Source organism: Rhinatrema bivittatum, chromosome 11 (assembly GCF_901001135.1).
Source record: "Rhinatrema bivittatum chromosome 11, aRhiBiv1.1, whole genome shotgun sequence".
NCBI classification, from domain to species: Eukaryota; Metazoa; Chordata; class Amphibia; order Gymnophiona; family Rhinatrematidae; genus Rhinatrema; species Rhinatrema bivittatum.
Window position 1 is genome coordinate 52,357,109 of NC_042625.1, and position 23,790 is coordinate 52,380,898.

Sequence of the window (23,790 nt, forward strand, 5' to 3'; positions counted from 1 at the left end):
TAAGGTAAGTCTTATCAGATAATGATGCAAAAGTGAGTGATCAGTCTGGACCCAGAACAAAATTGGTGACAAGGATAAGATGCCAGGTTTCAGTTTATAGGAGCTCGGGTATCACTGAGTAGTTGACTGCTTTTTCTATGCATTTTTATTCCTTTGTTATTGTGTGTTTATGCTGCCATTATATAGTACGTGGCACAAGGAAACGGGAATGGTTGAATAGGTTCACTGTGCCTCAGGGTGAACTAGAGCTCCATGGGATATAGTGGCACAAGCATGCCTGGGGAGAATGCAGAGAATTGGGAGGCAGAGGTTTTAGATTTTCCCCATGCCATTGCATCTTATCTAAAGAAAGTTAGATTAGGGAAGAAAGGAGGAGCTGTCCGGGGATCCTGGGTATTAGTCATTGTCCTTCATAAAGTATGGGAGAGCAGAGAGGGATAGAAAGCTGAATATGAAACCGTTAAGCATAAGGTATCCTCTTGAGCAGCAGCTCCAAACATATCAGGTACAGTTAGCAGAAAATGAGAAGGAATGGGTCAGACAATGGAAGTGTAAGGCTGATTTAAACGAGAAGATGAAAATGGCTTACACTCAGCATGAGACTCAGATTGTGAGCCTACAGGGACAACTACACAACAAAAATGAAGAGCTATAATTTCTATGGGATGACTGCAAGCCTGAGCTACCTGCACCAGTATACTCTGATAAGGTAGAAAGTAATAGGATAGCAGTCGCTGAGAAGAGGAGAGAAGATACACCAGTAGGAGGGGTTGGGGAGATAACTCCCTTTGTCAGTGACAGGATGTTAGTCAGTAGCCCTGTGCTTGATTGGAATCCTGAACCTGTCGCAGACCTCGGTCAATGAAGATTAAATTTTGTGGTATCTGGTTTCAATGTAAAAATATTGGACATGGGGACATTCAGTACTTGACATAATCCCAAATGCCACATTACTTTTGAATAGAGATCAATGCAAAATGGAAGAGATGTCTTGATCTACAGATCCTAATATTTAGTACAGGTATTATACATTACTTGGTTGTTCCAAATTATGTTGCTGGAGAAGGGAAGGAGAAGGGAAGGGGGAGGGTTGGGGGAATATTAGGGCATGGGAACAAAATAGATAATGTTTTGTTATACTGTGTATGTAATGTGTGTGATTTTCAATAAAATTGTTTTTAAAAAATATAAATGTTGGACATAAGGCCAGGGCATGTCACACAGTAACACAAAGCAGGAGCCTTTAGATTTTGCATTCAGTACCTAATTCCCCCCTCCCAGCAGGTCTGGGGATTATTCCTAGACAGAAAATGGGGTTAGCCTCGTGAAGGGGAGGCATCTGGACTACCAGATTTACACCCTACAGAAGAAAGGAGCAAGTGTACAAAAGGATCACCAAACCCCAGCTCATCCACCTCGACCAGACCCATTAAGACCCAAAAACCCCCTGGGAGGAAGGCTCATAAATCCAAAACAATCTCTTGACTGCAGACCTGCAGATTCTGCACTATCTACCCTCTGTTGGAGACAGAGAAATACTGAGGGACTGCAGCAGGTGGCACACTGGGTTATGTACAGTGTCGGTGAAACTTTCTCTGTCTCCATCTGCTGGAAGGGAGGCAAAACCCAGAAGTCTGGACTGATCTGGGTACGTACAGGGAATGGGAGCTGGTGAGCGTGAAAAAAGGGATTGTGGTTAATATGAGGAAGTGAGGGTGCTTGTTTGTTTGTAAGAGAGGGAGCCTGTGTGAAGGGTGTGTGTGTGTGTGGGGGGGGGGGGAAGAACATGTGTGTAGGGGTGTGTGTGTGAGAGTGAGAGAGCGGAAGCCAATGTGCAGGGGTATGTGTTGGAGAGAGAGAGATAGGTAGACTATGTGAGGGTGTATGCATGAAAGAGAAAGGGAGCCTGTGTGGGTGTGTATGCAGAAGAGAGCGGGAGCCTGAGTGAGTGTGGGTGTGTGTGCGAGTGAGATGGGCAGTACTGAGAGAGGGGGTCAAACTCTGGGAGTAGAGATAGCATGGAAGGGTTGAGCCTAGAGGGGAAGGAGAGAGATAGTGGAGGATGGAGGAGTTGGGGGAGGCCTGAGAAGGCAAAGTGAAAGAAGACTGGCCAGGGAAGGAAGGGTAGAAGAGATACTCTTACAATGTATTTCAAGGGAAATTCTGCTCAAAATATTTAAAACTCTGCATCTTTAAGTAATAACTATTTTCTGTATTACATTTTAAATTAATTAAAGACTGCCATGTATGTGTGTTATTTTGACCAATATAAAGTATGCAGAATTTTACATTTTTTTGCACAGAATTCCCCCAGGAGTAAGTTACACTTGGTAAGCAATGAACTCAAGAAGCTGTCCTGTCTTGCAATCATGATAGTCACACTGGTCTTTTATATTTGTTAGTTTTCAAGAAGCTAGTGTGTAATATGCTTTTAATAGTGCTATTAAGAAGGTGTCAGTGTGTGTTCTCAGAGGCCAAGGGTGGAATAAACTGTGCTCAAAGAAATAAGAATGGGGCAGATTATGCGTTCTTCTCATTTGTACCAAAGTACAGGTAACTAGGAAGGGAACCTACCCTCACAGGAATCAAATCAGAGCTTCAAAATGTGCATGAAAGAGTCTGGCAATGACTGGAGGCTTCCCCACGCTCCTGAAGCACAAAGGAGAGGGTGACAGCACTACCCTTGGAGCTGAAGACACTAAAATGAATCCAATCAACTGCTTCCCTTTTCCCATTAGCATGAGGTCAAAAGGTACAGCTCTGCTCAGTGACATAATGATCTACACGGCTTCCTAGCTTTCCAAATAAATGGCAGCAAATTAAACTGCCTCACATCTCTCCTGAAATGTGGCACTTTCTAATTTTATGATTCTGTTCTTTTGGCTCTCTCAGCACAACACAGAAACCCCCCATGCATAAGAACAACAAGTAATTAGACTCCATTTCTGGAAAAGCACTGGCCAGGAACTTGGCTCATTCAACATGAGAAAAGTGGAAAAATCTGCAAACCATACAGCCTCCAGCGCAGTCACCAATGAAATTAGGTTTACTCCAGAAATAGACCATAAGCAGGCTCAGAGCGTACAACAGCAGCCCCTCCATGGTGCAAATAAACAAACACCCACTACCTAAGTCGTGTTAGAAAACCGCTCCTCTTTTTTTTTAAACTCTTAATTTAAGATTGTTAAAAAGCAAACTCTAACATGCATACTAGCTATTACAGACAGCATTAAGTATGTCTCTTCTCCAGTGTTCGACTAGCCCCGGGCACTGGGATACAATCTCACTGTACTTGTTCTGTAATTTGTTCTACAATGCTTTGTTTAAAACCTTGGGAAGGAATGCGCATGCACCAGGTGCCCTGCTTATCCCGGGCTTTGCTTCTGTTTCCACCACCTCGACCAGGAGACTCTCCCAGGCAGCCAAAAATGCTCCCAGTGAAGTGCAATTTTCAGTCACTTTCATCTCATGAGCTTCCTTTCCATTGGAGAACATTTGCTTCTGGTGCCTTATTTACCCCTTTGAAGTATTTGTATGTCTATTATATTTATCCCCCTCCCTCTCTGCTCCTGTATTCTTACCTCAGAGGACTTCTGGCACAGACTGGGTATCCCTTTGATGACATAACCTCCAGAAATGGCCAATTCTCCAAATGAGATCTCAACAATGATTTATATAGTAGCATTATCACCTCCTTTTCCCTACTTCCAGCATTATTCAATTAGATCATCTGCTCTCACTCCTCAAAGGATCTCGCAAGCAAACACTGGACAGCGGATGAAAAGTAGGTTCACCTTTATAGAGGAACCCAAGGCTCACAGTTTTTCAGCAGTTCCAGATAACGAGTGTGTGCAATTAGAGAGAAAAGGAGGAGGGCAAGGTGGAAACTGAAGGGTAAGGGGAGTTTTAAGAGATTTTCAGACAAAATGTCTGCTCTTCTTTGACCACCCCTATAAAGGAAAATTGGTTCTTATCTGCTAATTTTCATTCCTGGAATACCAGAGATCAGTCTAGACACCTTGGTTTTGCCTCCCTACCCGCAGATGGAGACAGAGAAGAAAGGTTTTACTGACCATGTTACTTAACCTAGTGTGCCACCTGCAGTCCCCTCGGTATGACCTGTACCCAAGCCAAGATAAAGTATAAATAGTAACTGTAACCCTCAATCCCTTTCTTAAACCGAGGAGAGAGGTAAAGCCCTTTAAATTGGAGTTCTGTTCCAACAAACATGTAGAATAGAACTTTCCGGCCAGCAACCAACTCCGCCCTACGTACATACTGAAAAACGAGAGCAGGTGGGGCTCTGGGCTGATCTGGGGTATTCCAGGAACAAATATTAGCAGGTAAGAACCAATTTTACTTTCCTGGTCAGACTCCAAATCAGTCCTAAACTGAGTGGGAATGTGACAGCCCCGCTCGCAGCACACTCTTCCCAAATCCAGCTGCTTCCGGCGCCCGGACATCCAGCCGGTAATATCTGGCGAAAGTGTTGTGATGTCCAAGTATCCACTCCTTCATGATCAGAATCCTTCTATGGCAGTTTAATCCAAACTCCTTCAATACATTTGGGATTAATAGCTCAATTCCTCCTTTCTGAGTAGGTGGACCACCTTACAGTCCCTCTCCTTCTGCCACTGGCAATTCCTCAGGATCTGAAAGATCCTGCGCCAACTCTCCATCTGAAGACTCTTCTGCCAGGCTGTCCGCTCCCTCGGAGTCTTCAGAGTCCTCCATGGACTTGCCCATGCTGCCTTGTCAGGCCAAGTACCTACAGGATATTTGTGGAGCCCCTTCCAATTGTCAAATCTTGGCATCTTTGATGGTCATGGGCAACTTTGTGAGTGAGAGGACTTCTCCCCTACCACCTTTCTGGCTAGAAAAGTCTTCCGGAGGAACAAGACAAACTCTGAAGAAAATGCAAGTGAGTCTTCAAAATCCTCATCCAGGAAGTCATCAGCGCCTTCAGAGTCCTCCTGTGCCCCTATGGGACTTTGCATGGCTGGGATAAAGGAGGGGACTCTTTTCCCTCTCCCAGGACACTCCTCGCAGCTGCACATGAAGACAAAATGGCTGCCATTCCCGCGCCTGCCAGTCCCATCAGAGCTGTCCTCTTCCCCAGAGATGCATCGCACACACAGACCGCATGCTGCTTACCACTTGCCACGATTCTTTGCCAGTGCCATTAAAGCATGAGCCGCACGTGCTACTATCGTCTCACTCTGGCTAAAAGCCCCCTTACCGATGGGGAATTCAGTTACTGATGGGTCACTTTCTGTCTTGGCAGTGAGCCCCAATCACCAGAAGAGATAGCCGCTGCACTCTCTTTCTACAGTTGAGCTCCAATGTCAGCCTAATTACTTCTCATTTTATCTTTTTTTTTAAACTTTAATTACCAAATATACTTCCCTTAACCATATGCTGTGCCGAAGTCACTGCTGGGGAGGAAGAGCTATCTGGGGTAGAGAGGGAACTGGACCACCAGTTTTCTGAGCCCCCCACAGACCCAGAGATGAGCCTCCAAAAAGGGTAACCCTGCTCCTGCTCTTCTGCTTCAACCAGGAGGGGACGGTCCAATCAGGCACCTCTGCACAATTAAGCTCTGGAATTCATTGCCAGAGGATGTGGTTAAGGCAACTAATATAGCTGGGTTTAAAAAAGGTTTGGAAAAGTTCCTGGAGAAGTCCATAATCAATACAGAATAGCCACTGCTTGTTGCTGGCAAATAGTAGCTTGGGATCTATTTAATGCTTGGGAACTTTCCAGGTACTTGTGCCTTGGATTGGCCACTGCTGGAAACAGGGTACTAGGCTTGATGGACCCTTGGTCTGACCCAGTATGGCATATCTTAATGTTCTTATGAATGCTCTTGAATTTTATTTCCTCCAGCTTCAGGGTGCAGGTTTTGCACCTGTACCATCTGCTGGAGACAGAGAAATACTGAGGGACTACAGGTAGCATGCTATCTTATTGGCATTATTTACTGTCCCCCTTGTCTTTTACGTGTGGATCTGTCCAGCTTATTGGAACTAATCTCCACTCTTCCTATAAATCTAACTCAAACCATTTTAGTTGGTGACTTCAATCTTCATGTCAATTCAATTCTCCCATCACTCACCGTGACCTCTTTTTTAGAGGCTATGGCTGGCTTAGGATGGGATCAGCTAATCAAAGTTCCTACTCATATTCGCGGTCACACTTTAGACCTTGCTTTTTATAACCCCTCCTTTGTTTCTCCTATCCCAGAGAAAACGCTGATCAACCCGATCCCTTGGTTGGATCACTACCTTATCTCCTATACACTGAAATTAATAGAACCAATTTCTAATCACAAGCAGGACACTATGATGAAGAAAAGAAACTTTGTGTCTCCTGACACCTTCATAGATTAATTTATCCCCAATATGCCAACGTCGACTGCCTCCAACATTGACAACACGGTTTCAGTTTGGAATAATGCCATCTATACAACCTTGGACTCAATAGCCCATTAAAAGTTTTTCAAATCAAGAACAAACCTAGTGTCCCTTGGTACTCAAATTCACTTCGGTCTCTCAAAACTTTACTAAGGCAGAAAATGCCACTGGCGTCATGAAAAAACTCCTGAAGCGAAAAGTAAATATTACTGCATCTTACATTTATATAAAAAAGAAATACATTTGGTAAAAAAACCTACTATGCAAACAAAATATCTTCTGCTAATGGAAACCTTTCCATGTTGTTTAACATTGTCAAGTCATTGATATCCCCGCAACCAAGCTTCCAATCTACTTACGATAGTTCTATTTGCAAAAAAATTGCTAACCTTTTTAAAAGCAAAATCGATATCATAACTTCGGAATTCTCTCACCTCCCCTATCCTAGCATAAGTAGTCTGCCTCCTGACCGCAACTAGTCAGCTTTCACACTGGTCTCTGCTTCCATCCTACAATCAGTTATCCAAAAGCAAAAAGTTTCTAATTCTAAATTAAATCCTTGCCCTGGGCTCCTTTTCAAATCCATTGGGTCTAGTGCCTGTAACTTCTTATGCAAACTCGTGAACCAACCTTTAGAAACTGGAATTTTTGCTAACACTCTAAAACAAACAATTTCTTCCAATACAAAAAAACAAAGCAAAAGATCCAATGGATCTTAATCTTAGACCAATTGCATCACTTCCCTCCCTTGCTAAGCTTTTAGAATCAGTGGCTCGACATCAGCTCTCAGACTTCCTTTCCAACCATGATATTTTCATCCCTGTCAACATGGCTTTCGCAAAGGTCATTCTACTGAAACACTACTCCTTTCTTCCTTCAATTCACTACTACGTGGTTTTGATTCTAACAATATTCTAGTTTTCTTAGACATTTCTGCCGCTTTTGACATTCTTGATCAAATTCTTCTATCTAGCTTACAATCAATAGCTATTTTCTCAACAGTACTTAACTAGTTTTCATCATATCTATCCAACCGAACTCAACAAATCAATATTGGTGCTCATTCCTCCAACTCCTATACTGTCTCATCTGGTGTTCCCCAAGGATCGTCTCTTTCTCCGATTCTGCTTTAAATATTCAGTTTAAAATCTATGCTGACGACATTCAGTTTTTTGTCCCATTCAACTCCTCTTGGTCAATTACTCTCTCAAATGTTGCATTATACATAAACACTATCAATACTTGGTTATCTTATAACCATCTTAAATTAAACCCTACTGAAACAGAAATCGTTCACCTAACATCTCATCTTTTATTAGATGGCTTCTCTATTCCAATTTCAACTCATGCACGCAGACTTGGGGTGTTAAACCCCGATCTTTCCTTAACACAACATCTCTGCAATTGTAAAAATCTCATTTTACAAATTACATATGCTGAAGCGCCTCCATCCTCTGCTTTTCTACCAAGACTTTCATATGGTTCTTCAATCTTTGATTTTCTCTGGACTCGACTACTGTAACGCACTCTATCTGGGTCTTCCTAATACAGCTATCCGACCCCTCCAATTAATCCAAAATTCAGCTGCACATGAATTATCCAGTGTTCCATTGAAAAATCATATATCCCCCTTCTCTGTTTTCTCTGTATTGGCTCCCCATTAAATTCAGAATCCAATACAAAACCCTGTCTATTTCACTCATACATAATCCCACATCAACCTGGTTATGTTCCACTCTGCGAATTTATAAACCTATAAGACACTTAAGATCTTTAAATAAAAACCTACTAGATGTCCCTTCTGTTCGTCTTGCAAGATTAGATATCACCAGAAAAAGAGCATGTTCAGTTGCAGGCCCATCAATTTGGAATAACTTATCCAACACACTTTGACAAATTTCAAACACAAAAGAATAAAAAAAAAATAAAAATATATTTATTTTTTTTTCAACAGGCATTCAATACTCATAACACAGAATAGTTTTAATCTTTCTTCCATCAATATCTTTAAACTGTATTTGATTTGATTTTGTATTATTACTTTGACAGATGTTATTTTTAGTCCTTATTTTTATTTATTTTCATTTGTTTTATATTGTTTTTATATTATGTATGTACTTGATGTGAACAGTTTTGACCAATTTTTTTTTATTGAAAAAGCGGTATACAAACAATTTTAAATAAATAAAATTATATAGCACAATGTCTGGACTGATCTGATGTATGAACATGAACTCAACATTTGAATGTCTGTTCTGGGACTTCCATCTTTTATAAAACAAACACAAGAGCGGATATTGCCCAAGCCCAAGGAAGCCTGGCTCTACAGAAGGATCTTGCCCTAGTCAACTCATACTTTGACATCAACTTCTTTTACTTCTAATATACCTGTAACACCCAGCCCCACCACCCACCAGAAATCAAGTCATCTGGTTATGAAACCATTACCATCATCTAAACAATTATATGTATAAAATTTGCAGACATTTCTGAAAAAGCCAATCCAAGTCCCTGCTACAGGTACAGCCACCATGCAGACCCATCTTGCCTACAGTTATGACCACTATCCAGACCCATCCCACGATCCTACCAAATGTATGTTCACCACACAGGCCCACCATGTGACCCTGCCACAGGCACAACCAACACCCAGACCCACCCCACGATCCTGCTACAGATATGGCCACCACCCAGACCAATCCTGTGATCCTGCCACAGGTCAACCACCACCTAGACCTATCCCAGGATTGTGGCCCAGGTGTGGCCACCACCTAGGCCCATCCCATGCCTTGCCATATGTACCAAGATGTGGTGCAAATAGAGTTGACTCTTCTAGCTGCTGTAAGTTCTGGTTAGTTTTGAACATATTTGTATTATGAAAGTCTTTCAGAAACAATAAAGATCAAATTAACCTAGAGCAAAACTGTCACACTTCTGTGAAAAACAAACTGTGTGTAATCTAATAACAACATGATGAAGCAGCCCTGAAGGGAGAAACCAAACACATGAATAAATTGTTTAATCGAAGTGTCCAGCCAGTGTCAGCAAAGCCTGCAAGCAGATTGAGCACCCTTCTACCTGCTCTCTTCAATTATCATCAAAAAGATTCTGAAAGACCAGCAGGCTCTTCAAAATAAGAGCCAGGAACCTAACCTGCTCTCCCACCTTTCCGAGCTGTAACCCAGACAACAGGAAGAGCTGTCCAAGTCCAGGTCAGAGCAGAAAGCACCACAACTCTCCTGTTTCTGTCCACGGAGATACAGTGCTCCTTGCACCTCAGTGGTAGCATGCTCACCTGCATGGGCGACACTGCAGCTGCTGGAGGCGTCTTCATGGGGCTGGGGCTCAGGGGAGTGCGAGGAATCGTGGTTGCAGCAGAATTGGGTACAACTGAAACATGAAAACCAAACACTGCTTACCTCACTGCATGTTTGCTTGTGCCAGGCTCATGGAGAAGAGTCAGGAGAGATTCTAATGAATAGCACTTGCTACAACTATTGCTCCAACCACTTTTTCTTCTCTCAAACTAAACCAAACAGAAAACCCTGCACGCAGACTCTGCGGAGCACTCACCTTGAGAGGCACTATCAAAGGATTTGATCAGTGTTTTTACAGTGGGAGTAGGTTCCGAGGAGGTAGAAGATCTACGACTCAGTCCCATCCCTTGCCTCAGTGCTGCCAGGTCCCTCTCCACAGCATTCATATAATTATACACCCGTCCACGCTCTTCCTCCTGCCTAGGAGAGGAAAGATTACTATTCAGCAACCGGGAGAGAAATTCTGAAACTCTGCACTGCCTGCAGGTACAAAGTATACGGGGGGGGGATGCAAGCCAGTTTGCAAAGGGAAAATCCTCATGGAGTGCATGCATGAAAATCCTACACTGAGCAGGGACCACAGAGATTCTTTATCCCTTGCCTTTTGCAGGTGCAAAGTATACGAGATACAGAATACGTAGGGATTTCCGTCCCTGGCATCACCCTTTCCACGATGTCAAAGAGGTCTTTCCACTCACCAAATTTTCTTTGAAAAATTGCCCCCATGATAGCTGCACATGCCAAGCAGTCCTGCTGCAGCTCCACAGCACATCCAGTGCACCAGCCAGGTGACTGAAGGGGGGGGGGGGGGGGGGGAATTCTGCAATCTTTCTGTCACATACTAACCTGGTTCACATTAGCAGCTCCAAGTGGGCACATGCTGCCTATTTACATGAAAAATGCTACCAGAGAACAATCCATTCCCACTCATTTTCAATCACACATAAACTGCTCTAAATGTGTCTAAATCACAAGAGCAGAAGGCGATAAAACCTACAAGTATTAAGACAGCAGGCCCATGCAGCGCTCCCTAGAACTCCACTGTTGCTTCTACCCCTCTACCTGTTGCTCCCTGTTAACCTGGAGGTCCAATATATGACCGTTTCCTTTGTGGTAAATGCTGCAGTTTTATCACGTGCAATATATTAGGATCACTTAATTTTGTTTTATTCCGCAAGAAAAACAGGATTGCAAGTACCATGATAACCCAGATATGAAGGAAAGCCTCATTAAAGCATGAAATGAAAGGTAATTACTGACCACGAGCACAAGATTTTGATATGTAAGATCAGAACATCAGCTATCACTAATTTTAGGGATCTAATCAATGTTAAAAGCTCTGATAGCTCATATCAGTAAAAGGAGATCAAACAGTGAAATGAAACAAAGTAATTTCATTCAAGGCCTGAAACATGTTCACATGTTCTCTGACTCCATCTGCTGGTAAAGATACACAACCCACTGGTCTGATCTGAGTATGTACATGAATGTTCAGATATGCACAGGAGCAGCCAGGCAGGAAACACAGGAAAAGAACTAGACATGGTCGTAGCACCCTACTCCCACCATAGCCTGCCAGGTTATGCAAAGCGAGGGACAATGCACATTGCTCCAATCACAGCCTGCCACGTCATGCAGAGCGAGGGGTAAGGCACAGCGCTCCCATCACAGCCTGCCACATCACGCAGAGCGAGGGGTAAAGCACAGCGCTCCCATCACAGCCTGCCACATCACGCAGAGCGAGAGGTAATGCACACTGCTCACACCACAACCTGCTATGTCATGCAGAGTGAGAGGTAAAGCACACCGCTTCCACCACAGCCTGCCATCATACAGAGTGAGGAATAATGCACATCGCTCCAACCATAGCCTGCCACGTCATGCAGAACAAGAGGTAAAGCACACCACTCCCATCACAGCTTGCTGAGTCACACAGAACAAAGGGCAATGCACACTGCTCTCACCACAACCTGCCACGTTACGCAGAATGAGGGACAACGTACATCACTCCCACCACAACCTGCCACTTCATGCAGAGCGAGGGACAATGCATAATCGCTCCCACCACAGCCTGCCAGGTTATGCAAAGAGAGGGTCAATGCACACTGCTCCCACCACAGCCTGCCACATCACGAGAGGTAATGCACAGCGCTCCCATCACAGCCTGCCACATCATGCAGAGCGAGAGGTAAAGCACAGCGCTCCCATCACAGCCTGAGTCACGCAGAGCGAGAGGTAAAGTTCAGCGCTCCCATCACAGCCTGCCAGCTCACACACAGCAGCAGAGAAGCAGCTGGCATACTTGCGGGACTTAGCATCATCCAACTCTTTGGCAAGTTTCTCATTCTTTTCTTGAGCTTCATGAAGGCGTCGTTTCAGTTCCCCAATTTCCTCTTGTGCTTCTGATTTAATATCATTTGCTATGACAACAGCAGTCTGCAGGTCAGCCTGGAACTGTCGCCATTCTGCAGACTCCTCCTACAATCAGGATCAAACAAAATATGATGATATGAAGAGGAGAAATGGGGGACACAACTTCTTTCCATATCTCATCTAAAACAGACTGCACCCCATGGGAGTCTGGCACAGCTCCAGGCCATTTGGGCTGCATAGGTTTTAAAGGTTCATCAGAGGAGGTTTCCCTTTCAGCCTTCATCTAGCAATGACATTCATTATTACTGTGCAACCATCAGGAGGGATAAAGGGGAAACCCATGCTTGTGAAAAGCACAAGCGTGGGAAACTCAAGTCCTTCATTCATCAAGAGAGTCCGGACAGGCAGCAGCAATGAAAGCCTTATGCCTGCTCTCTGGTCTCTGCTGACCATTCATGCAATAGGGCAGTGCCCGAGGGCCCACAGCACTTTCCCCTAGCCTCAGATGGGTAGTTAAGGACCAATGACCCTTATTGCCAGGGGTCCCGGATCACTGTCAGTCCACCCCTGCTGCTCGTTAATGTTTCAGAGACGTCTACCTTATGCACTCTTCTTTGGTGGTCTTGGAGGGCTCCAGATTGAACTTTTTAACCCCCTGCACGTCCTCCTCTATAGTTTTAAATTTTTAGTGGCCATGTCAAACCTACCCTCAGCTTTCGGTTTAAAATTTTGATTTCTCTTTCCATGTCGTGTTTTTGGTCCTGAAGTTTTTTAACAGTATCTGGAAAAAAAGAAGAAACAGATCCTATATTAAATAATTATCTGTGCAGCTCTATGCCTCCTATTTATGAACACATGAGTACTATTGAACGATGCTGTTACAAACGTTAATTGATGTGCTTGACACTTCAGGAGTACGTTCTGCCTGCACTGGGAGTCAAGCCAGCCAAGAGCATAAACCAGGACGACGTCGAACTAGAAAACTGACGGCGCAAGGGCCAGTTTTTTTCATTCAGAATTCCAGCAAGCTATCACTGCACTTTCACAGACAAACAGAAAACATGTTAGGAAACCTCCAGGAAACCAGTGCTGGCTGAACAGATCTGGTATTCCCTCACTTCTTCCAGTCTCCTCCAGTCTCTACAATCACAGTACTAAGAGCTGGCGACAGCAGCAGCCACTGTTCACTCAGCTTCTTCCAAAGCATTGGACTGCACCCCCTCCCCCCCCAATCTCCCAGGGGATCCAGATTACAGTACACAGATCTCAACTACAATTTTTAACCTTATAACCTAGTTTTGATTTATAGCCAGCAGAAGCACAGGGCTCTGGTATGGTCTGAGAAAGGAGGAACAATGTGCTGTGCGAAAGATCAGTGCAGGCAATAACCATTATTTCAGTAAGTCTAATACACAAGCAGACATCGCCCGCTCCCAGCCTGGCGTCTGACAGGCTGACTCCTGCTGCCATTAGTCGGTAACGGGAACATTTCTCACACGTGCAGGGCTCAGAGGTCATATCACTCCCTCTACTGGTGAAAGATGAAAAGCAGATGCGGATAGACCAGTGGTGATGTAAGGAACAAGCCAGAGACTCTCAAGAGCGCTTAGCATGGCTCTTCTATTACAAAATCGTTACAATATGGGTTCAGAGAAAATATCTACATGTAGCTCTGAGACTTGATTTGTTGCAGATTCAGCCACTAGTTTGATATCATGGCATTCAACCTATCTAGCCACATCATTAAAAACTGCAGTCTTAATTGCTGACCGCTTGAAGATTAATAAATGCAACCACGATAGCGTTTGGAAGAGAAAGCATTTTTCAACATATAATGGAGCTGAAATGAAGAAGAATTATATTGGAAGAGTCGCTTGATCCTGAAGCAGGACCCGGTGGGGTCCGAAACACGATCGTGTCGGGACATTTTGTATGGATAACTCAGATGAGTATATTTTTTAATATTTGGGCAATTGGATGTATTTATGCGACTTTAAGAAGACATATGATTTTTGCGAGTTTCTTCTTAGTGAGCCTATGGGGACATTAAATCTGTGTACCAGCTTCAGTTTATGGATGCAGTATTTTATTACAAATGAACTCGGTGTGAGTCCAAAAAAATCAAAAAAACTACACAAATTTGTTGTTTGATAATAAAGTAAAATGGACCTGTTTACCTGGGCATGAGTTTGGATGCCAGTCAAACTCGTCAGTTATAGGTCCTACAAATAAACAATTGTAGTGTTGCACATGTGGTTGGTGATCTCTTTGCAACCATCACCTAAGCCATAAAAAGCCAACTAAAATAAAGCCAATTGAAATACTTCAGCTTATGTCCAAAAAAAAAATTAAAAAAAAATCACAGATCGCGTGGACTCTCCAAACCCGGGCGGGATTCTGGACTGATCTAAAGTACAACAGGAACAAAAATTAGCAGGTAAGAACCAATTTTCCTTTCCCCGTATGTACCCAGATCAGTCCAGACTCCTGGGATGTACCAAAGCTTCCCTAAACTGGGTGGGACTGTGACAGTCCTGCTCGAAGTACACTTTTGCCAAAGCTCTTAAACTCTGGCAGCTGGACATCCAGACAATCATGCCTGGAGAAAGGGTGCAAAGACTTCCAAGTAGCCGCCCTGCAAATCTCTTGTGGTGACACTAACTGACATTCAGCCCAGGATGCTGCTTGTGACCATGTTGCGTGCGCTCTCAGACCCTGAGGCACTGACCGACCCATGCAAATGTACGCCGAAACTATGGCCTCCTTCAGCCACCGTGCTATGGTCACTTTTGAAGCTCTCTGCCCTTTCTTTGCATCACTGAAAAGAATGAAAAGATGATCGGACACTCAAACTATTAGTGACCTCTAGATAGCATAACAATGCTCACTTTACATCAAGACACCTCAACTCCTTGTGCAAGGCCACTGACCTATCCAAATTTGGAAAGGCTGGTAACTCCACCGACTGATTCAAGTGAAAAGAGGAAACAATCTTCGGAAGGAAAGAAGGCACTGTACACAATGATACTCCCGATTCTGACAACCTTAGGAAAGGCTCTCTAAATGAAAGGGCTTCCAACTCTGAAATCCGCCTAGCCAAACAAATTGCCACCAGAAAAATGGCTTTCAAAGTAAGATCCTTCAAAGTCGTCCTGCGTAGTGGCTCAAATGATGCCCCACACAATGCTTTAAGAACCAAGTTTAGCCACCATGGAGTACATGCTTTTTGCACCGGGGGAAGCAAATGCTTGACCCCTCATAAAAAATGTACCACATCGGGATGGGCAGCCAGACACACCCCATACCTCTTGCCCCTAAGGCACCCCAAGGTGGCCACCTGGACTCTCAACGAGATGAAAGCCGAACCTTTTACCAAATCTTTCTGCAAAAAGGACAAAATGTGGGCCACCAATGCCCTGAAAGTATCCACGCTATGCTCCTTGCACCAAACCTCGAACACCTTCCACACCCGAACGTATGCTAGGGAGGTGGATTTCTTTCATACTTGCAACAGAGTGGTAACAACGTCCTCTGGATACTAGAGATGTGAATCGGAACAGATATCGGATCCGATTCTGGTTTCGATTCACATCTATAGAGATGTGAATCGGAACTGATATTGGATCCGATTCTGGTTCCGATTCACATCTCTACTGGATACCCCTTCTCTTAGGCGTTTCATCTCAAAATCCAAGCCGCGAGAGAGAAGTAAGTCGACTGATCCAAAAATATAGGACCCTGGCAGAGCAAGCTGGGAAGATGAGCCAGACGTAGCGGGTCGTCCACAGCGAGATTGACTAAGTCTGCGAACCACAGCAGACAAGGCCATTCTGGTGCCACCAGAACAACCTGCCCCGGTTGTAGCTCTATCCTTCGCAAGTCTTTGCCCAACAGCGGCCATGGCAAGAACACATATTGAATTCCCTGTGGCCATGGGAGGACCAAGGCATTGACTCTTTCTGCCCCGGACTCTCTCCATCAACTGAAGAACCTCAGAGCCTTGGCATTGTTGCATGTTGCCATGAGGTCCATACCCGGTACTCCCCACCTGCGATGATTAGGAGAATTGCCACCTCTGACAATTCTCACTCCCTGGGATCCAACTGTCGGCGACTGAGGAATTCTGCCTGGATATTTATTTATTTTATTTATTTATTTATTTATTTAAGGGTTTATATACCGGAGGTTCCTGTATAATATACATATCACCCCGGTTTACAATGAACAGTAACTATCGCTTCAAGTTAGCGGTTTACAATGAACATGGATACTGTCCAACCCCACTCTATGGGAAGTTGCCAGCATCTCCAGGTGGCGCTCTGCCCAGAGAATCAACTCTTGGGCCTCCAGCGCCACTGCTTGGCTCTTGGTACCGCCTTGCCAGTTGATGAAAGCCACCACCATCGCAATTTCCGATATTGTTCTCACTGGCCTGCCCTGAAAAAGGCAAGAAGGCCTGCAACGCTAGGTGCACTGCTCTCATCTCTAGATGACTGATGGACCACGACGTCTCCTCCAGAGTCCAGCGTCCTTGTGCCACTTGAGCCCGACACATAGCTCCCAAACCAGATAGGCTGGTGTCGGTTGTGACTACTATCCAGTTCGGAACCTCCAAGGACATCCCACGGCTCAAATTGTCCCGGTACAATCACCAATCCAGGCTGGACCTGGCATGTACCCTAAGAGGCAGTGGTAGATGAAATTGTTCAGAGACTAGATTCCAGCTGGAGAGCAAGGCCGACTGAAGAGGCCGCATATGAGCAAATGCCCAAGGAACCAATTCCAAAGTGGAAGCCATAGATCCAAGAACCTGCAGATAATCCCAGACCTTGGGAATCACACTGTTTAGCAGTCTGCCAACCTGTTCCTGGATCTTGACAATCCGCTCCTCGGTGAGAAAAACTCGTCTAATCCTAGTGTCGAAGCATGCACTGAGGAACTCCAGAACTTAAGATGGCACCAGTTGACTGTTGGGGAAATTCACAACCCAGCCTAGCACCATTGTCACTGACCGACGACAAAGGTCCTCTGACTTTGTGCGAATCAACCAGTTGTCCAGATACGGGTGCACCAGGATGCCCTCCTGCCGAAGAGCTGCTGCTACCACCACCATCACCTTTGTAAAGGTCCTCGGAGCGGTTGCCAACCCGAACGACAGGGAGCAAAACTGATAATGATTTCCAAGGATCATGAACCTGAGAAACCTTTGATGGTCTGGACGAATTGGAATGTGGAGATTGGCCTCTCTAGATTTGACCAAGGTCTAAAACTCCCCTTTGCGCACTGCTGCAATCACCGACCTCAACGTTTCCATTCGAAATTGAGGAACCTTGAGTGCCAGATTTACTTTTTTTAAACCCAGAATCGAACGAAAAGTGCCGACCTTCTTCGGGACCACAAAATAAATGGAATACCTTCCTGACCCCGTTTCCTCGACACGCACTGGAGTTATGGCCCCCAACATACGAAGATGACTGACAGCCTCTCGAACCACCCACTTTTTCTGCTAAGTGCAAGAGGACCTCATGAACAAATCTTAATGGCTGAGCACTTACGACCCACTGATCCGACATGATCTTGGCCCACTCCTTGAGAAAGAATGTTAACCAACTTCCGATGCGTAGAATAGAGGAGTGGGCCACCCTCACTTCATTGGGAGGACTTGGCACGGAGCTCTCTGACTGTAACCATTTCAGTCAGTCTCCGGCCAAGACTACTACCTCCCGGTCCCTTGTCTCTGACCTCCTCCCGAAGGATGAAACTGACGGGGATGCCGGCTTCACTGGAAACGAGTCTGTGTCGAAGAGAAACCTCTACCGAGCTTCAGTTTGTTCTCTGGCAGCTTGTGCCCTTTAGTCTCTCCCAAAAGCTTCACCAGCTGCTCTAAAGTCTTCTCCAAAAAGCAGCTTCCTCTTGAATGGAAGCGATCCCAACTGAAACTTAGACGAAACATCCGCTGACCAATTTCTTAACCATAAAAGTCTTCTAGCAGAAACCGCAGACATTATTTAATGAGAAGAAGTGCGAATGAGATTATACAAGGCATCCGCTCTGTAGGCCACCACTGTCTCTAGTTTCTCGGCCTGCTGCTTGTCCTCCAGAGATAAAGGCTTGTCGGACTGCAACTGCCCTACCCAGCACAACCTGGCCTGAAGCATAAATCTGCTACACACCACAGCGGGAATACCCAGTGCCAACACCTCAACGATCTTCTTGAGATGCACCTCCAACTTCCTATCCTGCATATACTTAAGTGTGGCCAAACCCGTTAAAGGAATCGTAGTCTTCTTCGTCACGGCGGAAACTGAAGCATCCACCTTTGGCAGCCGCAATAGATTCAATGTGTCTTCAGGCAAAGGATGCAACTTCTCCATGGCTCTGCAAACCTTCAAGCCTGTATCTGGAGTTTCCCATTCTCAAAACACCAATTCCTTTGTGGAAAAGAACACCAATTCCTTTGTGGAAAAGAAAAGTCTTTCCCCTCAGGTCCAGCATGACTGGATCCACACCTTTGTGACCCAAATCTGCTTGGGGCTCCTTGATACCTAGTTCGTTAAGAACATATGGTATTAGGGGCTACAGCTCTTCCCGGTAAAAAAGGCGGACCACTTTCGGGTCACCCTCCTCTACTGAGGGTGCTTGATCCTGTGCCTCCTCCGAGTCTGCACCGTCCAAAAGAGGATCTACCCCAGACGGATCCGCCACCAGGGAATCTTAACCCTCCAAGTTCTCTGAGCTAACATCAGCCTTCGCCTGGAGCAACTGATGAGCCAGGACTCTCCTGACTCTGGTTGCCCCACCAGATTGAGACAAATGTCGGCTTTTGGCCACAGCTGGCTCTGGCAGGTCCAGTGGCTTGGAATGGTGACGTCCAGCTGCCCTCTTTCCCAAGAAAGCTTTATGCATTAGCAAAACAAAATCTGGGGAAAAATCCCCTGATTCCTCTGGGTCCTGCACAGGAGGTCCTCCTCCTCCTCCCCCTAACAGAGGATCCCGGGGCCCCCGGGGTTCTGAGGTCCTTCGATCAGCTGGCGACAGCAGTGGGGGCAGGACAGCGACCCTGCAAGCCCTGTCAGACGCAGCAGCAAATGTAGACAAAATGGCTGCCATTCCCGCCAAAATCAGGAAAGCACTGTTGGGCTGGTTGGCTTTCCCTGCACTAGCCGCGAAGGATCGCTGCCTCTCTGCAGCCCCCTGCGTGCTCCACGAGCTGCCTTCCCCTCCAGAGGCACAGTGGGCGCAAGTGCCGGCAAGGGAGAGGTGCGCACATGTCCCCACATGCCGTGCACTGCCCGCCACAAGGCATGGCAGCTGAAAACCTCGGGAGCCTTTTCTCTCTTTTTTTTTTTTTAAAAAGATTCCCAGAGCCAGACGACCTTCCGGGCACCCGAAGAAAGGCAGAATGCCGAGATGAACAAAAGGCACCCAACCGGCACAAGTGGCAAAGGCAAAGACAAAACAGCGAGGTTCCTTCTTCTCTTTTTTTTTTTTAACTTTATTCTAAAACGTTATACTTGCGGCAGCAGGCTCCGGCTGTGCTCCTGAGGGAGGGGGGGGAGAGAGAACTGGCCCCACCAGTTATCTCCCTCTTCCACGGGTGAAGGATCCGATCAGACCCAGGGGTTTCCAACTCCCCCCTCCCCCCCCCTTCTCGGCAGCTCCTTCACCTGAAAGGATGGTTCCACCAGGACCTAGCAACTTTCAGGGAGGGCTAAGGAAAAATGAATGCTAACACTACTCCTTATTTCTTTCTTTCTTTTTTTTTTTTTAATTCCCTTCAAACTGCAGGTTCTGCTGCAGACAGAGAAATACTGACGGACTGCAGGTGGCACACCAGGTTAAGTGACGGTGTCAGTAAAACTTTCTCCATCTTCATCTGCTGGAAGGGAGGCAAAACCCAGGAGTCTGGACTGATCTGGGTACGTACAGGGAACCAGTGTGATCTTTCTGTCTCATACACCAGCACACTGAAGCCCTCAAGAGTCCAAGAACCAGAATAAAAGATCAAATACATTTCTTCCATAAGAGGGGAACAGAATATTGATCAGGAGATATTTCCAGCATCCTAAACATTTATATCCGAAGACAAACGGTAACGCAATCTTTTTGCTCAATGCAAGGATAAATACACTGGCAAAATATCAGATCCAAATATGAAAGCAATGGGAGAACCATGAGAAAAATTAAAAGTAAAAATCACACGTCACAGACATATTTATTCATAAATAAAGTGTACTGACCAGTTTATCATATTAGTACTAACCTATTCATCAAGACAAAGGCTTACAGCAAAACCATTATGTAAAATTGTAAAAAAAAAAATAAAAATAATAATAATCAATATGGCATATCTTCATATTGTAGCATTTTGACACCTAAGGGTCTTTATCAAGAGGTCATAGCTGAATTCTAAAAAGAATCTCCAAACTCCAAGAAAAAGTGCAAAACCTTCCAGCCCCATGGTCTAATATATCTCATAAAAGAGAGCTATCATTTTTGGATACTTAACATTTATTTATTGTTATTTATACAAGACATTTTCTGCATCTCCAAAATTTTGCTCAGAGATTACATTAAAACATCCAGAGTTTTAAACATACATTATATACATGCATACACATATAACGTCTCATCCTGGGCTCTCACAAGTGTACACACATATTGTGGGGGTGCTGGATATCTGGTCACTTCCTGGGCTCCCAGGTACGTTCACATACATTATCAGAGAGCTGGATGCCTATGCAGATGTTCTTTACTTGCCACAGCTGCGACATGTGGCAAGTAAACTCTGTGTGGCTCTGTTCCCTACTGGGAATACATCAACCGCCAAGACAACTCCGCTCTATGGACAAATAAATGTATGTTAGAAATTCCCTCAGTCAGAATAGTAAGCCTAGCTTTAATTCGGAAAAGGGCCTTCTCCATAGCAGGTCCGACCCTGAGGAACTCACTTCCTGAACAAATTCGACTGACAGCAAATTCCAAAGATTTTAAGAAAATACTGAAAACTTATCTGTTTAATAGTGCTTATAATACATAATAACCGCAGTTTTATACCACTACGATGATATCATTAGGAGAATTAAAATTCTAATGTATGTATTTTAATTGTATCTTAATTCTTCTCTTTTTGTCAAATTATATTTGTATTTTTGTAAATCGTCTAGACGGGCATACATATGCCTTATTGTGCGGTATATAAAAACTTTTAAATAAATAAAAAAATAAAAATAAAATGGATTTCTGCTGTTACCACACCACTCCAGAGATATGCTATGTTCAAAATCCACAAATTGAAGGGAAGAGATTTCAATCTAGGAATGTGCAAGATATCAGGGAAAAAGCTTTAAGAAGCAACCTGGGACAGCTGATCCCATGAATATTTTTTTATTACAAGTAATCTAAGTGTTGAAATGAATCAATGGACCTGAACACTTTCGCTCATGACAGCTCCAAGCTTGTTTTAGAAGGCCTAAGCACCTAGTGAGCATGCTGGAATTCCACATACACAGGAAACAGAAGTTAAGTGTGCTAGGAAGGTGCCTGCTGCCATCTGCTGTCACTACACTGTACCGAACCAGTGATTGTGTCCACCATTAATCCTTACACAACCAGCGGGTTTTACAGACGCTGACCCGAAGGGAACTGCAGCAGTGAATTCCACTTAAAAGAAGGCTGCACCTCCTGTGTTCTAGGCAATAATTTAAACGCAAAGCCAGCAAGCCGCATTACCAACCCAGTATTCATTGGCTAGTCACTCTGTATCTTCTTTACACTGCCGGAGCGAGGACCCTCTCCACCGCCCAAACCTCCTCTTGCAGGCCCTTCTCTCCACTAATCAACAAGTGTCCAATAAGGAGGTGGAGCATTAACCACTCAAACAATAAGTAAAGTCTCACTGTTTAAAGGACTAAACACTGACATTGGCTGGTGGAGGCTGGAGAGACTTTCGAATTTCGGCTAACTAGGGAGCATGCAGGAACACTGGGGGGAATTGTCCCCCAACCTGCAGCTGTAGGCTGTATTTGCCTTTTAAACAAATTAACTGTTTAAATTTCAGTAGTCTAAAAGGTTAACTTTTTAAACAACATTTATATCCTTAGTCTCCAATTACTCATCTCTGCTCAGAAGACAAGCAAAATACAAGCCTTATGGTATGGATTTACAAGAGCTTCAAAAGCAAGAAAGTACACATTAAAAAGTTACTTACCTGTAACAGAGGTTCTCCAAGTCCTCACAAATTGGTGACATTTCTATCGGAGAGGTGGTTAAGCAAAGAAACTAAATTTCAGGTGGGGTCCGGCAAAGAACAGACCTCAAAGCTTCTAGAAGCATTGAGCTTGCGCCACTGTGCACGTCGCAACCCTGGCCACTCCACCGCATCCCATGCAGGGCCCTTTAGTCCATGAGAAACCAATTCCAAGGAGAGGCATGGAAAGCTTTGTGAGGAATGACATCCTGCTGTCCTTGGAGGTAAGTTCTACCTTCTCCAAGGACCATCAGGATAGCAGTCCTCACACAAATGGGGAACACCAAGCTACAGATTGCTGCAAAGAAAAAAGGGAAAAAACCAAACCTCAGAACAGTGCCAATGGGCCCAGACTGTTCTGGTGACAACAGGTCTTCCTAACAGTTTCCATTTTTTTATATGGTAGTCTAGAAAGAAAATTATAGGCCCTAGGAGGAATGGAGTTGAGTTCTAAACCTCAAAGAGACTTCACAAGTCAGACTGGCTAAACCTACTGTCACATTGGGACCATAATGTGTGGCAAGAACTGCACATTGCATCTCTGAAGATCTCCTCCATGGTCCTCGCATTACGAATGCTGTCATGCCCCACCAGATCTAGGCCTGCCTGGAAGAGACAATCTTGCTAGCTAAACAGAACTAGGCAATTGCAATTCTAAGCTTACTGTGTGAAATAAAAAAAAAACAAAAAAACTGGGAGGACTATCTAAGGACTTCTGCCCGCTCCAGATAGGTGGCTATGGTTCCCTCGCAAACTAAACTGTAAAGACCATTCACCTTTGTGGACTCCATCACAAATGTAGGCAGACTTAGGATGTGGACTTTCACTCTACTGTAAACTAACTTTCTACAAAGTTCAACTTAAAACTCTGCTTTGTATTTAAGCGTGTCAATATGGCTCCCGATTACCGCTCCCAGCTTCTGTTCTCCCACACCCGTGCATGAGGACTTCAATCCTCCTCCCACTCTGGCTTCTGACAGACTAACCTGTATTCGGCTTTGTGCATTCTACTGCTTCACCCTTATCTATGGAACAAAAATATCACCAGCCTTACGTCAAGTGCGCGGTTATGGGTACTGGTTTGTGTTGCAGCTGTATCTGTTATTGTTATTAATGTGATGTCTTATTGTTTTTATGACTTGTATTCATTGTTTTACGTGCTATCAGCAACATGACTATGAATGATATTATGGAATCCACCTGAAAATGTTGATAAGCAGTCTATACATTTTTAATAAATAACACTTCCTACCTCACCTTCAAAAAAAGAGCCAAGGCCTGATTATTCAACCAAGACTTCCACCAATTCCATCCGAAATAGCAACAAGCTGCAACAATATTAGAAAGAGACTCCCTCTAACCTATGATCAAGACCACAGCATCACCACAAATTATCTCCTACATAGGGACTCTCTCCCTTGAAAGGTTTCTTCCCCTA

At 44.6% G+C, this 23,790-nt stretch overlaps 1 protein-coding gene across 5 annotated transcripts in view; it reads right to left on the reverse strand.

The window, feature by feature from the left end:
- Positions 1-23,790, reverse strand: part of SPECC1L (sperm antigen with calponin homology and coiled-coil domains 1 like) — a 94,560-nt gene that overhangs the window by 31,274 nt on the left and 39,496 nt on the right. For all 5 annotated transcript variants that reach the window (XM_029619412.1, XM_029619408.1, XM_029619410.1 and 2 more), the window contains exons 6-9: positions 12,811-12,884; positions 12,033-12,208; positions 9,987-10,150; positions 9,709-9,803 (exon numbers count right to left, since the gene is read on the reverse strand). In XM_029619412.1, coding sequence (XP_029475272.1) covers positions 9,709-9,803; positions 9,987-10,150; positions 12,033-12,208; positions 12,811-12,884 — 509 coding nt within the window. The remainder of the gene's footprint in view (positions 1-9,708; positions 9,804-9,986; positions 10,151-12,032; positions 12,209-12,810; positions 12,885-23,790) is intronic.